The sequence below is a fragment of the Hypomesus nipponensis genome, chromosome 16 (assembly GCF_054491055.1).
Source record: "Hypomesus nipponensis isolate SF chromosome 16, ASM5449105v1, whole genome shotgun sequence".
NCBI lineage: Eukaryota > Metazoa > Chordata > Actinopteri > Osmeriformes > Osmeridae > Hypomesus > Hypomesus nipponensis.
In genome coordinates, this window is record NC_140376.1 from 5,398,986 (window position 1) to 5,414,227 (window position 15,242).

The 15,242-nt window shown below is 47.6% G+C and overlaps 1 protein-coding gene across 4 annotated transcripts in view; it reads right to left on the minus strand.

Annotated features, from left to right (window-relative positions):
* Positions 1 to 15,242, minus strand: part of rabgap1l (RAB GTPase activating protein 1-like) — a 74,570-nt gene that overhangs the window by 5,844 nt on the left and 53,484 nt on the right. For all 4 annotated transcript variants that reach the window (XM_084675714.1, XM_084675712.1, XM_084675713.1 and 1 more), the window contains 3 exons: positions 14,257 to 14,298; positions 7,787 to 7,915; positions 420 to 512 (listed from right to left, as the gene is read on the minus strand). In XM_084675714.1, the coding sequence (XP_084531840.1) occupies positions 420 to 512; positions 7,787 to 7,915; positions 14,257 to 14,298 (264 nt within the window). The remainder of the gene's footprint in view (positions 1 to 419; positions 513 to 7,786; positions 7,916 to 14,256; positions 14,299 to 15,242) is intronic.

Below are 15,242 nucleotides of genomic sequence, written 5' to 3' on the forward strand. Positions count from 1 at the left end.
TGGGGGCCACAACACTGCGGTCACGGGTGTAATATTAACAGTAACAATAATGTCTTAATTTCCAGATCCTTCTATCCAAAGCCATGTACAAGGGAGATTGAAACCTGCAACCTGTTGATCTGCAGTCATATGAGCTACACCTGGCCCCTGGTATGGATGACCAGGTTCTGAGAGAGAGCGTACACCATGCCAGGCTATAACTAAAGAGGACACTGTGCGTATATTTAAGGGGACTGCCACATGCTGGAGCTGAATACTCCAAACATCCAAGCACACAATCAGACCGGTTTCACCCTCTCATGGTGAAGAGAGGTGAGACTTGAGCCCAGGCGTGTTAAGAGGAGAGGGGGGGGGCGGGGGGGGGGGGGTGCCTGGTAGCTGTGGCGGCTGAATGCGGGTGTTTGACAGACTGGGTTTACCTGGTAGCGGTCGATAGGGTCCTCCTGCTGGAGCTGGCTCTCTCTGAAGGACAGGTACTCCTTCTCAAACTTCTTCAGCTTCTTGGTGGGCACCTGGGGGGGAGGGGAGAGAGAGACAGGTGGGGGAGTTAGGGTCGGTTGATGGGTTTTCAAAGGTGTTTTGTCGAGTAATCTTCTAAAAGTCAGGGTTTAATCTATAAATTATTAAATTATGAGTCAATTTAAGATAAAGTTAGCCCATGTAGACGAAAGGAAAGGATTGTTTATTCGAGATTTGGCAGTTCACAGTTTCTACCACTAGATGGAAACCCATGCAGGGCTGAGGATTCTTCAGGGGATTCTCCTACATACTGTGGTACTATAGAAGTCTATTCCAAGTCTATTTCATTACGACAAACAAGGTGAACCCATTAAAGGTCCCTTCATGAAACAGCTTCTTCAGTTGTCATCCAAGGTATAGTTAACACAGTGGAGAAATACAAATATGAATGAACAAATATCTACTTCCACCTGTACACGATCATCATGAGACAACGTTTTTACAATGTAGTAAATATAGTAGAGTAAGATAAACATTTATTATTGCACTTGTATAGACCAAGACAAACACTGTAGCTCATTGAGTCTGGGCTCTCAGAGCCAGGAAAGGGAAACGTTATCCCTCCTGTGTGGAAAGTGGGGTTGCCATGGCACCTGTTGTTAAGGAGGTAGGTTACAGGTTAGTCTGTGGAGAAACCAGTCGCCAGGGAGGAGCTATGTTCATGGATATGGCCTCTCAAGGGTGTGTGTGTGTGTGTTTGAGAGAGAACGAGAGGGTCTCAACGACTGAAACCAAAAACAAGCAGGCGAGGAAGGGAACGAGAGATGAGAGATGAATGAGGGCGACCGACAGACAGGAAGAGAGGGAGGGATGTACAAGAGACGACCGTGGCTGAGAAAAGAGAGAAGGAAAAATATGCAGCCACACAAAGAATGCAAAGAGGTGATGCGATCGCCGGGCAAGAGAGTGAAGGACGAGTGTGTGTGTGTGTGTGGTGGGTGGGTGGGTGTTAGAAGGAAGCTGACAAATGGGGTCGAAAGAATACACGATATAGGATATGGGAGGAACAGAGAGAGAGAGAGAGAAAAACACTATCTCCTTAGTCACCCGGGCAGTCAAGCCTGGAGTCTTAAGCACTCTCAAAACACACAATGACATCTGGTGAGACTGAAAGCACTACTTCCCTCAAAACACTGCCTCATCACATGACAAGGGTTTGGAAGTTAGTCAATGGTCACCTATTACGCTGATGTGTCAACTGCTCTTGTGAAGGATGGCTGTCATGGGAGCCCATTGTGACACTGTTCCTAACCGACCCAGATCGTGGCAACAACCGTTGACCTTTGTGACCCAGGATGCACGCACCCCCAGGGTTACCAATGCTCCAGCACATGGTACCCACCACACAGATGACCTATTGTCATGTCCTTGAGCACACGAGTGCATCTCAGCCCCTTGATTTAGCTCAGAGTCGTTGCTTTGTAACTATGTGTCCTTACTGCTGAGTCAAAAATGTATCTTGTAGGGAAGGAACAGTAAAAACCAGCAATCTATCGTCTAATCTAAGTCATAGTGAAAAGGCATGTATGGTGAGTGTGTGCGCTAAAGTAATAAAATGGAGGGGCTGGTTAATTACCCAATGGCCTTGTTTTGGAACAATGGGCACCTTGGAAGAGGTTTCTCCACCCCCTCAGCCCCTCTGTTCCTGACAACTGAAGCCAACAGAGTGTGTGTGTGTGTGTGTGTGTGTGTGTGATCACGACCACTACTTTTAGTAACAGAGATTAGGAGGAAAGATTGGATTCAACATTTGACTTAAATACTCGATACACATTCAACGTTTCCTTCTCAAACAGCCGCCTGAATTTCCGTCCATCATATATGATGTGGGCCTACCAGTGTGACACGGCATAATGAGTTCTAGACTAATTTTCCCATCTCTGCTCAGCTTTATGACAACTTCTCTGCTCAGCTTTATGACAACATCCTTTCAAGGAGATGGAATATTAACACAATGCAAAGACAGGTCCCCTCCCGTCTGCTACGCCTTAGTGACTTTACCATGCAACACAAGCTACAGTATTTCAAAATGTTCAGAAATACAACTAAATGTTATAGTCCACCAGTGCCTAAATCATTCAGTCATGGACAAAACACAGCCTCCCAACATACTACACTCTACTATATCATCCAGATCCTGCATTTACACACTAGAGCGTGAGAGGTCAGATGCACTAGAGACCTACCTAACCTGCACTAGAGACCTACCTAACCTGCACTAGAGACCTACCTAACCTGCACTAGAGACCTACCTAACCTGCACTAGAGACCTACCTAACCTGCACTAGAGACCTACCTAACCTGCACTAGAGACCTACCTAACCTGCACTAGAGACCTACCTAACCTGCACTAGAGACCTACCTAACCTGCACTAGAGACCTACCTAACCTGCACTAGAGACCTACCTAACCTGCACTAGAGTAAGTGCAGGATAAATAGCAGGGCAGTCACACCTGTGCACACCTGTCTCACAACCCTCTCTGTACCGCAGCTGTGCTATTCTGCCACTGCTTGTTAGTTACAGCGACACGCTGTTCCACACCCCAATCACTGCCTATCCCTTAAAACAGAGACACCGCACACATGCCAGCTCGCATGTGTGAAGACATGCTTGCCGCATCAGTAATTAACTGATAAGACTATCAAATGTATTTGTATAACTCTTTTTACAAGCAATCTCACAGCTATCAATACACCTCACCCCCCCTCCCCCCCAACAAGAATGACATCTAGCTAAACCAAAAGGATATTCTTTTAAGAACTAGCAGGACAGTCGGTTGGAGAATAGAGTGATAAGGAGAGGGGCGGTTGTCTCTTGTGTAAGGGGGACCCAGAGGCCTTTGCATACTCAAATGATGAAAGTCAGAATGTCCGTTTCAGAAAAAACTGGGTCATGTTTCAATTCAAAGACCAATGTGAGGGGCACACATAGTACCGCGTGCATGCCTCATACACAAACACACACATGCACTCACTCACGCTAAGGTTAAGAATAAGGTCTCCATTGATTCTGAAAAAAATCTCTAATTGAAACAAATTGACAACTGGTAATGCCGTTAGCATTCTGACATCCTGCAGAGTTTGGGTGAAGGCTAATGTTACAAAACTTGAGAAAAGACAGCAAATCAAAGAACGTACTGTTCTACGCTGGCAATTCGTTATCTCCACCACAGTAAACACTCACACATCCCATCTCGACACTCGCAGGAAAAGACACAAAGTGTTCTTGTTCCGACAAACACGTCACAAACGACCTCTTTCACTTTGACAGTGGTCGGAGAGAGGTGCTCAACCGACACTTTTGACAGTGTGGTATCCGAGCTGGAGCCTGCCACAGTGAGAGGAACACCTACCACGTGTCTGGGCTTGGAGTGGGCCACCAGGTTGGCCAGAACGTCCTCCTCACAGAACTGGTTGATGACGTGAGCGTCGTACGCCACGGTGATCGAGATTTCCTCCATCATTTTGACAACGCTGGCTTGAGGCAGGTGGATGAGGAGGAGATGGGAGCCGCGCGGACTCGTTTGTGTCACGGCGGCTTGTTTCGAAGGGTGACTGGTCTTCCTGGCTGTCCCTCAGGGCTCTTGCCCCGCCCCCCTAGAGGGAGGGACAGAGGGAGCGATCGTGGGAGTGTCAAATGGAACAATACACACCTGTTTGTTTCCCTTCCTGTTTCTCTTTCTCTCTCTCTCTCTCTCTCTCTCTCTCTCTCTCTCTCTCTCTCTCTTTCGCTCGGCCGGCGTTCTCAAGTGCTGTGGATGGTCTGTCTTTTCCTCTCTTTCTCCAAACGGCCAGGTTGTTTCTCTCCCTCTTTCTCCTCTCTCTCTTTTCTCAAGCCCGCCTGCTTGTGCGGAGGTATGTGTCGTCTTGTCTTTCCTCTTCTCAGGTTGCGCTTTGAGTGTTATTAACCCCCCTGCACACTCCGTTCTCAGTAAGATTACGTTTGGTTTAGTTACACTCTGGTCACACGCACACACACACCCCTCCTTGTGTGTGTGTGTGTGTGTGAGAGAGACAGAAAAAGAGGGGGAGCGAGTGAGAGGAAGTCTTGGAGCTGTCAGGCAGACCGCAATGACTTGTCAGTTCCACACCATCAACGCCTCCATGGTTTGTCCATTTCGTGTGTTACGAATACAAAAATACAGCCCATTTGTAGACTTGCAGATGGAACAACTTTGTGCGCAGTAAAGTTCCCGAGGACCCTGGGTAAGCTGTAGCATCAGAACCTTCTAGAACAGAGGCTTGCTATCTCTGGATAGACCTCCCTGTAGGACCTCCCTTTCCTCCACTCAGGGGAGAAGCATCGTAGCAACCCTACCAACCACGCATGTCTCTCTTTCTTTATTAAGTACCACTCTCTTTCTCCCCCAGCATGCCTCTTCGACTTCTTAACTGAAACTGCTGAGTCGGAGTCAGTCGGAGGAATTTTTGAGGCGAGGCAGATATACGTGTAAGCCTCAAACGGCTTAACCAATCATATCCTGCGGAACTCCTAAACTCCAAATGAAAATCTTCAGTTAGGGATCCACAAACCAGTTATCCTGTCAGCCAATAAAACTATAGAGGCTCAAGGCCTTTAGATGTTTCTCTTTTTTTGCCTTTTGACGGCAACTCTCTGTCTCCGGGCTGTGTCCTTAGGGTGCTTAAGGGCTGTGAAATTCAAATTCCAGCCATAATCCTTCAGGTTGGGGTTGCTTGTAGACGGCTTAGCCCCCCGTCTCCATCAAGCAGGTGCCGGTGAATTATTTTCCTCTCCTAAGCTGCTTAGGAGTCAAGTTGATCCGCTTTAGACCTCAACGTGAAAAAAAAAAAATAAAAATTAAGAGGAGGAAAATATGAAATGGTCCAGCAGACTTTGCAGGGTAGAGGTTGTGAGCTCAGGGTCTCATGAACGTATTCATGAAGCGGGACGGTTGAGAGGTTGGGCTTTACTTGAGCGCTGGTGGTAAGTGGGTTGGGGTCTGAAAGATGGCGCTCTCGTTTGAGTGCTTTTAATGGAAGAGAGCTCTGATCAGTGATGCAACGCAAAGCTACCTCACATACCTTGCGCACACACGCAAGTACAAACACACACACCTCTCTACCTTCTACTGCCAGGAAACGTCACACTAGAACACAGCTCAAGAAAGGATACTACAAAACTCAAAAGAAGACGGGTATGTGAAGAAAAGAAAGTGTGTCAAGATAGAGGATGAGTTGCAGAAAATAGAGTGACTATTTCCAGCGCCAAGCCTCCTTTCTGTCAGACCTCCTCAGGCAGTGTGTCACTTCAGAGGAAATTGAGGAGAGAATTAAAATCCCAAGATGCCATGTGGTTTCCTCTTGCCTTCCCGCCGTCTCTCTCTGTCTGTTGTTCTCTCACTTTTGCTGGGTGGCCACACCTGAGAGTGTAAGTGTACAGTAAGTTCTCGGTACAAAACGTTGAAGTGTGTGTGTGTGCGTGTTAGTGAGTGTGAGTACAGCAGCACATTCACACACTTCACACCTAATCGGAGTCAGGGTGACCAGCTGGCTCATAAAGGAGAACCTCCAAAATGTCTTTCACGACAGGTCCTAGGTTCACTCTACGATCCAGCATCCAGAGATCTTCTCCAAAACAACTCCAGGATCAGCAACTAGTTATCCACCAGCCAGAAAAAGTCAGAAAACGAGGATGTCCAAAATAACTGTCTCATGTTATGGATATCTGTGGCAAATATTAGCACAAGTCACCTACGTATTCCCTGGTTGGTGTGGCTGGTAAAAGCAGAGCCACAAAGACACATCCAGGCAGTCTCAGAGATCAGGGCTGGTTTCACTTTGACGGCTCAGGATCTCCACCCACTGTGATCGCAATCGACCAGTCCCAGCTTCACACGGCCCCCGCAATTCAGATAGACACACCTCACAGGAAAGGTGATTTTCGCATTCCGCAAGATAAATCACAAAGCAGTGGCTTCGCGTAAGATCCAATCTCCACGCGGACGAAATCGAGGGCGAGCGCGAGCGCTACACCAGAGGACACAAACGTCATCCTTGAGAAAGGGGAGGAACGCGAGTCTCTCTGCTCTCTCTTCTTCTCCTGCTGAGTCATAGTCCGACAGACGAATAATGCACCTGTTCAGCTCACCTTGAGCATTACAGTCACTGCAGGTTGCAACTGCCACATATATCCCTTCCTCTCTCCTTCTGTTTCTTTCGCTCTCTCCCTCCCTCTCTCTCCACTTCACTTCATCACTGTCCCTCCCTCTCTCTTTATCTCCCTCCCGTTCTCTTTCCCTTTCTCTCTCCTTTTGTCTCTCACCCCCCTCTCTTTGTTTGCTCCTTTTCCCTCTCACTCCCTCTCTCTTTCCCCCATTTTTTACACGCACGTACTCATGTTCACACACGCACACGCATTTCCCCCTTACATTCTCATATGGACTTATCACAAATGCATTCCTCAACCAGGGCTGCTGGGAAAAGGCTATTTTTTTTTATTGTCAACTTTGTGAACGTTAATAAGTTGCACTACTCAAACATGAACAGTCCTGGGGGGAAATTTTTCCTGGAGCTTTCACATATAAGCTGCTACGACACAATTATTGCATAACTTATGCAAAGTCTCTCTGCTCAGGATATCCTGTGGTTAGTTACACAGGGGACGAGGAGATAATGATGGGGTGAGACAGAGAATGGGTGAGATAGAGGGTGGATGTGGAAATCTAGCTTTCACTTGTCGGTTTTTCCCTCCCGAGTGAATGAACAAGACAACAAGAACCCTGAAGAAATGCTTGAGTAGGGCCCAATATTCAGTTTTGATTAAACTCGCATTCTACTCATCATTTGAGGAATTCTGCTCCTCTAAACAACTGGCAACATTCAAACGGGAACTCACATAAACACAGACGCAAAAACAACATATTCACATAGTGTGTATGTCCTGTAAGTGTTCCTATACTATAACCTTGAGCCAAGGATGCTTCCTAGCCCTGTCTGTCAGCTTTGGGTCAAGGGTGCCTCTAACTGACCTCAGCACATTCCTCAAATACTCACTGGCTCATTACAGACTCTATGTGGGAGTAGAGTTATTGTTGAGGTTTGTGTGTTGTTCTGTAGCACATCATGGCTTACAGACTCAAAACAATGAATACCACACACAGCTCTGGATCAATTCATACCATGAGGGATGAATGTGTCCTGTTGTATGTGTGTCTTGGTATCTGTGTACTTGTGTGTGTGTGTTCTGGTGTCTCTGTGTGTGCGCGTGTGCCGTAGTATTAACGATGGTTAGTATTGGCTTCTTACCTTAATGTTGCAGGCTTGTTCCATCAGCCTGCGGGCATTCTCGGCAGCCCGGTAGCGCTTAGGCAGCTGGACCCGGAAGAACTTGAGAGCCCCTTCGAAGTCTGCCTGGAGCAGGTCCTCTTTGGATGTCTGTGGTCAGAAGACACAGAGAGGGCGATAAAGTATGGACAAAAGTATGGAAAAAAGTGCAAAAGTGCAGTGGAAAGTGATTGCATATTACAGTTAGAAGTTCGGTCCAAAATGCAAATGTAAACAGTTGGTACTGTGAATAACAGTCGGCAGACAGAGAGAGGCCTTGTTAAGACGGCTGGAATCCGCCACCATGCTTAGCCCCGTAAGACCCAATTTAAAATGTCAAAAACACCTTTAGCTCTCCAAAAAACACATTTGCAAATAAGATTTTTTTAGGAACGACCACTTTTACATAACCAATGGGTCCTATTGTCTTGCTTTGCAATGCTATTGGATAAATTTGGTCTTTCCAAAAAAAAAAAAAAATAGCAATAAAAAGAGCAAAAGGTGATGTTGTAATTTTACAACAAGGGGTCTTACAGGGTTAGACTTACATGTGCTTCAGTTTCTTGCATTTCCCATAGAGAATCTCTCAAGGTGCACTCGTGTCTAAGCTTAGGTGAGAATGAGTTGTACACTGTCGAGGACTGTTGTTGTTTTACTGTGCGTGTGAGACTTTGTGTGTGAGAATGTCATACCTCAGCCAACCTGATGTTAACATTCATATTCAAGTATTACAACTAAAAGACTGTCTGTAGCTAAGTGTCAAGGAAACCAAACAGAACTTCTATCGACTCAGACAATCTGTCTCTAATCAGACAATAAATATTGCAATGACTCTCTAGCACCCCCTAATGGTAAAACTTCTAACAACCAGTCAGGGGACCCCTCCGTCCAATGCATTTAGTATTTGTTTTCAAGGAAAGAAAGAGTTTGTGGACGGTTTTTGTACTGTAATACTAACAAATAAAAAATTACAAAGTAAGTAAAGCCAGAGTCACTGCAAGTTGCAAAACCTCTGTAGCAAACAAGCATAACAAGTTCAAGCCACCCATATGTTGTCATTCCGACAGCAGAGTTAACAATCTGAGAACGAACCGGTTAGTTAGGGGAGCATGGCGCTGTTTAAAAAAACTCTAGATTAAGTTTTTTCTGGTGGGGGAGGAGAGCTTTCTAGTGTGCGACCCGTAATCCTGTACCCCATTTCCCCTCTCTCACCGCCAGCAGCCGTGGTACGAAGAGGCGGTGTCCCATTCCCAGCATCCCCATCACCTTGCAGACCGAGTCTGCCTGCCCGGCCTTCTCATCCCCCGGGCTGCCCGCCTCCTCCGCTGCCCCGTGTACCGCCATGGGGGCAAGCTGTGGGTCCAGGCAGGGCAGCGGGGGAGGGGCGGGGGCGGGTGGCGGAGGTGAGGGAGAGTCCCTCTGAGGGGCCAGTGTGGCGGGTGGCGGAGGTGAGGCAGAGTCCCTCTGAGGGGCCAGGGTGGCGGGTGACTCCAGCGTGTCGTCAAACAGCCCCCCTCCCCCCTCGACCGGTCCCACCAGAGTCCAAGTTCGAGCTACGTGGGTCAGGTCCAGGGATTTGTTTTGTCACCCCTCCTCCTCCTTTGAGTCGCTTAGCACAGCCGGCCAAGTCTCGACGAACAACGGGGTCTGACCTTTACGGAGGGGTAGTCGATATGTCCTCATTGAGCAGTCTCACAACACGGTGAGCCAAGGGGACGGAGAGCAGAACAAGATGCGGTCGACTGGATTGTACAAACTCAGCAGGAAACCGGCTGAACGTCAGCCCAGGGCACAATTGATCCAGTTCATTAGGGCACCACAGAGATTTCAATAACAGTGAGAGCTTCAGGTCCATGCAGCTTCATCCACTGTCAGAGGCCCCAAACTGCCCATTGGCTTGATGAGACAACAGTCATAAAATGGAGTGCTACAGGCACTGCTGCTAGCATAGTGTGATGATCCGGAGCTATCTCCGCGTTTAGATCAGGAACACGGTCCACAAGCTCTTCACGCTCATCTTCTTTCACAAAGCCTTTTCTTCCCCAAAGATTGTACGCCGGCACACTGTTGCCTAGCAACAAAATCCACCCGGCACACTGGGTTGGGGTTTAGGCAGGTGACGGACAAGTATCAAACCTTTTATCCTCCTCCTCTTCCTCCTCTTTCTTCTTCAGAGAGAGAGAAAGAGAGAGCGAGAAAAAACCCCCGTCAAACACTGAAGACCTCTCAACGAGGAGACATCCAAGCAAAAAAACAACAACACACTTTTATATATATTGGTGATAATCATCGATGTCACTGACAGTTGGCTTTAAAAACTTAAACCAACAAGGGTGTCCTTCCCGAAATGGTTGTTCTCTACAACCCACCACAGCAGAGAGTCCTCACACAGAGAGTTTTCTGGACTGTTCCGTCTCAGAGACCCATGTCGGTTGGCCGGATGTGGCGTGTGAGCGTGGCGTTGTGAACGGCTCCCTGGCCTCCCAGGCTGGTGACACAAAGCCAGGGCGAACGACAAACAGCCTTGGCCGGAGCAGGACAACCAGTCAGACAGATGGCGCCTTTAAATGTGAGCGAGAGTTTCAGTCTGTATCTTCCACCTCCTTTCCAGGAGGACCCCCAAACACTTGCCCAGTCAAGCACAAGACAACATGGGGCAATTAGCCTTGGAGAGAACCCTGGCTGCTTCAAGCAGACATCCAGTAAATAGGTCCGGTCCTCGGGGTCTGGTCGTTGAAAGAAGAAGTCAAATTTGATGAGACGGGGTTCCCAACGCAGACAGGAGGGACGCAGGGGGGGGGGGGAGGGGGATCTCTGAAGCGTGCGTTCGTGTCGTGGCTTGGCAAGGCAGGTGAAGAGACCACTGCGGAGTCCCAACCCTCCCTTCCTCTCTCTCCTTCCTCCTCTGTTTGGTGGTCCTCCAAACTGAAGGGCTTGTGATGCTAACGGCTAACTGCCATTGCCGCTCTCCTGGCGAGCTCTCCCTCGCAGAGTTCAGGGGCTGGGCAGTCCACAGCAGAGCACACACACGAAAAGAGAGAGGTGGATGCGAAGGTGGGAGACAGAACGAGCATGCAGCAGAAGGGTAGGGAGCGTCCACTGCTAGAAGAAAAGAAGGGAACAAACGGAGGGAGCGACACAGGAGGAGGAGAGGGGTCTGGGGACTGGCTGTGCCGATCCGCTTGAGCTAGACGTCCCTTGAAAAATGTTTTGCAACGCCCTCCCCCAACCTCTCTTTCTATTGTTTTTGAAACCGTTGCTAAATGCTAAACGCTAGCTGATGCTACTGCTACCGTGCGTGCGTGCGCGCTCCAAATGGCATCGGCTTGACAGGCAAGTGCACAGGGGGAGACACTAGGGAGTGGTGGAGAGCGAGAGCGAACGAGAGACGGCAAGAGAGTGAAAGGGGAGGGGCAGAGGGAGCCTCAGGGGAGCATGTCGTCATAACTAGCCTATAAGAAACAGGCAGTGCAACCCCGCTCACTCCCTCCCTTCCCTCACATTCACACTCGTTCCTTTTACATCCTCCCATTTCATATCTGCGTGTCTCTACCTCTCTCCCCTGCACAGCTTCTTTTTTTTCTGAGCACGACTGAACGTCGTAGCTCCCCAGCTTACAGCAAAAGAGAGCATTATAATAACAAAGACCGGAAGACATGTGATGAGCCAGTGTCTCTTCTTCCAAACGAGAAGGATCCGGGACCACAGACCACAGTGGCGATGGCTCAGTGTTTCCATTACAAAGCCCTTTTGTCCCTCTTCATCTTTTTCTAGCAGTCATCTTTATCTCTGTCTGTCTGTCTGTCTGTCTGTCTGTCTGTCTGTCTGTCTGTCTGTCTGTCTGTCTGTCTCTGTCTGTCTCTCTCTGTCTCTCTCTGTCTCTCTCTGTCTCTCTCTGTCTCTCTCTGTCTCTGTCTGTCTCTCTCTGTCTCTCTCTGTCTCTCTCTGTCTGTCTCTGTCTGTCTCTGTCTGTCTCTGTCTGTCTCTGTCTGTCTCTGTCTGTCTCTGTCTGTCTCTGTCTGTCTCTGTCTGTCTCTGTCTGTCTCTCTCTGTCTCTCTCTGTCTCTCTCTGTCTTCGCCCCAGTTCACACATTAGACTGCCTCTTCACCTTCTCCTCCCCTCTATATCTCTTCCTTTTGTCTGCCTCTCGGACTGGGTGCGGTGTATGAAGGGATGAGTCAACCTAAGCGTAAGTGACCCCATCTTGTGCCTCCTCTACACTTCCTCCTTCATATGTGGTTCTGATGAGCGTAAGCTCTCGTTAATGGGATGTGGTGCATGTAAGGCCAAGAGCTGTATTGGTGCCTGTTCGAAGTGAACATTTAGGGAATGGCAGTCTGGCTTGAATGAAATTAGTCTCAACGTGATTTTATGTCTATTCTTTGAAATACAAGTTAAAACTGTGTTTGAAGTTGTTATCAAAAGGAACAGACCGAAAAGCATTTGAGAGCAATTAGTTGAGATGCAACCAATCAGAGCAACAAAACGCAATTTTTTTTTTACAGAAATGCCCCAACGGCCCTCCTCTGTACTGTCCTCACTGTCCTATTAAACCCACCCCCTGTCAGACGGTTGTAATTGGATAGGCGATATTTATGCCGGAGGGAAATCTCTTTGAATGAGAGGGTGGCCAGACATGTACCACAGCAAATAAACCATGAGCTTCCTGATTGGTCTGGTTCCCAGGCTAGGACTCTGCCCTACTCTCCTTACCTGCTGGTCTAGGTCTTCCTCATTAAAAAGTAAAATATGCTTTTTAGCAGATGCTTTCATTCACAGTGAGCATTTGACCCAGTGGATAACACTGTTTTAATCAAATGCGAGTTCATCCATTCATTCGAATGGAGTGTCTATGGTCCACTGTGCTGCCTTGGGTAACACCACCTCTCTTGGGAATATTTCTGTCTGAGATCACGTGGACCTCTGGAGATGAATGTCTGGACCACATCAATGAACCTGTGATACTGTCATCACCCTATTGTGTGCGGCGTCTCCAAGACACACAGATCGATACAACCACAACTGGATCTGATGACACCAGTATTACTCGGATTTCTCTCCTTCTTCCATTTCCCAAATGGCGGTTTGTATTTTGTCACATGGCCTTACATTCATACTGTCATGCTCAATTTGATTAAGAATGCTTCTATTTCACAAACAACTGAAGGACGTCGATACTGAAGAGGAAGCGAATTTCATCCACACTCAATGTGCTCCATCCATTTGCCATGGAATCACGTGACGCTGGGCACAAAGAAATGTGGGATTCTGATTGGTCCCTGCGATATTTTAGGTGAACTTGACATGGGTTTCAGCAAACAGCATTGGGTGTTGAAGGAAGTGGACAGCTGACAGATCGTACCTTTCTGTGTCGTCGCCCAAAGCCGCTCTGCTACAACACCCATAAGAGGTCAAAATTTGACAAAAGCTTGACACATGAAAACAAGTTGCTAGGCAACTTGCCGAGTCAAGGCAGAACAGCACTTGATGAACCGAAGAGACGGCTTTCTGACAAAATATGATTTAAAAAAATGACCAAGACAAAGAATCAACAGAAGAAACAAAAACTCTGGTTGATCAGATTTTTGGTCTCGTTTTCATTGCAGAGTGAATTGAGAACCAATAAGACTGCTGAACAGATGAGAAGCGCTCAGCTATATAAGCCGACAAACCTCTCTCTTGTCACACCAGCAGTAGGAGACAGCTTCAAGAAAACATTTCCTTGAAGTGAAGACAGCTCTTCTCCCTGTTCCCCAGCAGGGGGAGAAGTGAGCTCACAAATGCCCTTCCACTCCACTACCACATGCAGCCAACACTCCTTACATCAGTGGCCGGACACGGAATAGATCCAGTCTGAAAACAACTCCCAGGTGATACAGTACTTCTGAGGCACTTGTGGACAGTCTGTTTGAGGAGCCACAGAGGAAGTCTGTTTCAGACAATACCCAGCCCTGTCAGAGGAAATTGCCTCGAGCAACTGTGAATTTTAAATTGTAAGGGGGTCAGCGGTAGATGGAGAACAGTTTGAAAAGTAAAGACATTCTGTTTTCCCGTCAAACCGGACTTGCCAGTACACATCCGGAAGAAAGACTAGCGATAAAGTTGTTTAGAGCTTACATAAAGCATTTTTGGATAGCTTTACATTTGGAATGTGGTCAAAGTGATACCCACAGAAATCAAACAGCACTAATGACTGCGCACTCATACATAGATTGAACATGTGTAACTCAACCACAGACTCAAAGTGGAAGCCGCTGTGAATATCGATGTTGGCTGAGTCCACAGAATTGAGTTAAACTCCACTGACTGTTTGACAAAGTTGCAACCAATCATCGTAATCCTAAGTTAGAAGGTTACGGTAGAGCCAGAGGGTAAAACAGGGTTTAGTATGTAACACAATTTGGCTGAAAAATTAACAAGGCAACCAGGAATAAATGAGAAGAATACTGACCTTGAGAAGGGCAAGGGCGACATTGAAGATGATGTTTAGACCCTGAGGATGAGAGAAGGACAGGATTAAAACCATAGCAAATATTTGACTTGTACTATATGTGTCTACGGCAAGTATGTGGGTATCACTTTAAGACCTTTTTTCACCAATGATGCTATAGTGTCGGGAGAACATCACGTCTATTCTAGGAACATAATTGCAGTGTGTTGGTGTTCCTTCATTGACAGAACCCAGTGCTAAAAATAAACAACGCAGAGGGCCCTAGAGCAGGTTCCTCATTGACATGTTTGTATCACAATTTCACCTCCCATTCCATCATGTCTAAGAGGGCGACTTCAACTGACTATGAAGAGTAACATAATCATCTTAAAGAATTGCAGAGAGAGAGAGACAGAGAGACAGAAAAACAGAGAGAGAGAGACAGAAAAACAGAGAAACAGAGAGAGAGAGACAGAGACAGAGAGAGAGAGAGAGAGAGAGACAGAGACAGAGAGAGAGAGAGACAGAGAGAGACAGAGACAGAGACAGAGACAGAGACAGAGACAGAGACAGACAGACAGACAGAGGAGAGAGAGAGAGAGAGAGAGAGAGAGAGAGAGAGAGAGAGAGAGAGAGAGAGGGAGGGAGAGACAGGGAGAGACAGAGAGAGACAGAGGAGAGAGACAGAGGAGAGAGAGAGAGAGAGAGAGAGAGAGAGAGAGAGAGAGAGAGAGAGAGAGAGAGAGAGAGAGAGAGAGAGAGAGAGAGAGAGAGAGAGAGAGAGAGAGAGAGAGAGAGAGAGAGAGAGAGAGAGAGAGAGAGAGAGAGAGAGAGAGAGAGAGAGAGAGAGAGAGAGAGAGAGAGAGAGAGAGAGAGAGAGAGAGAGAGAGAGAGAGAGAGAGGGAGGGACAGATGGCAGCAGGAGGAGAGGAGAAACAGACAGTCCCTTTCATGGCCAGGTGGGGACACATCCCGACCACTGAGTGACAGGCAGATGGATAGATGGC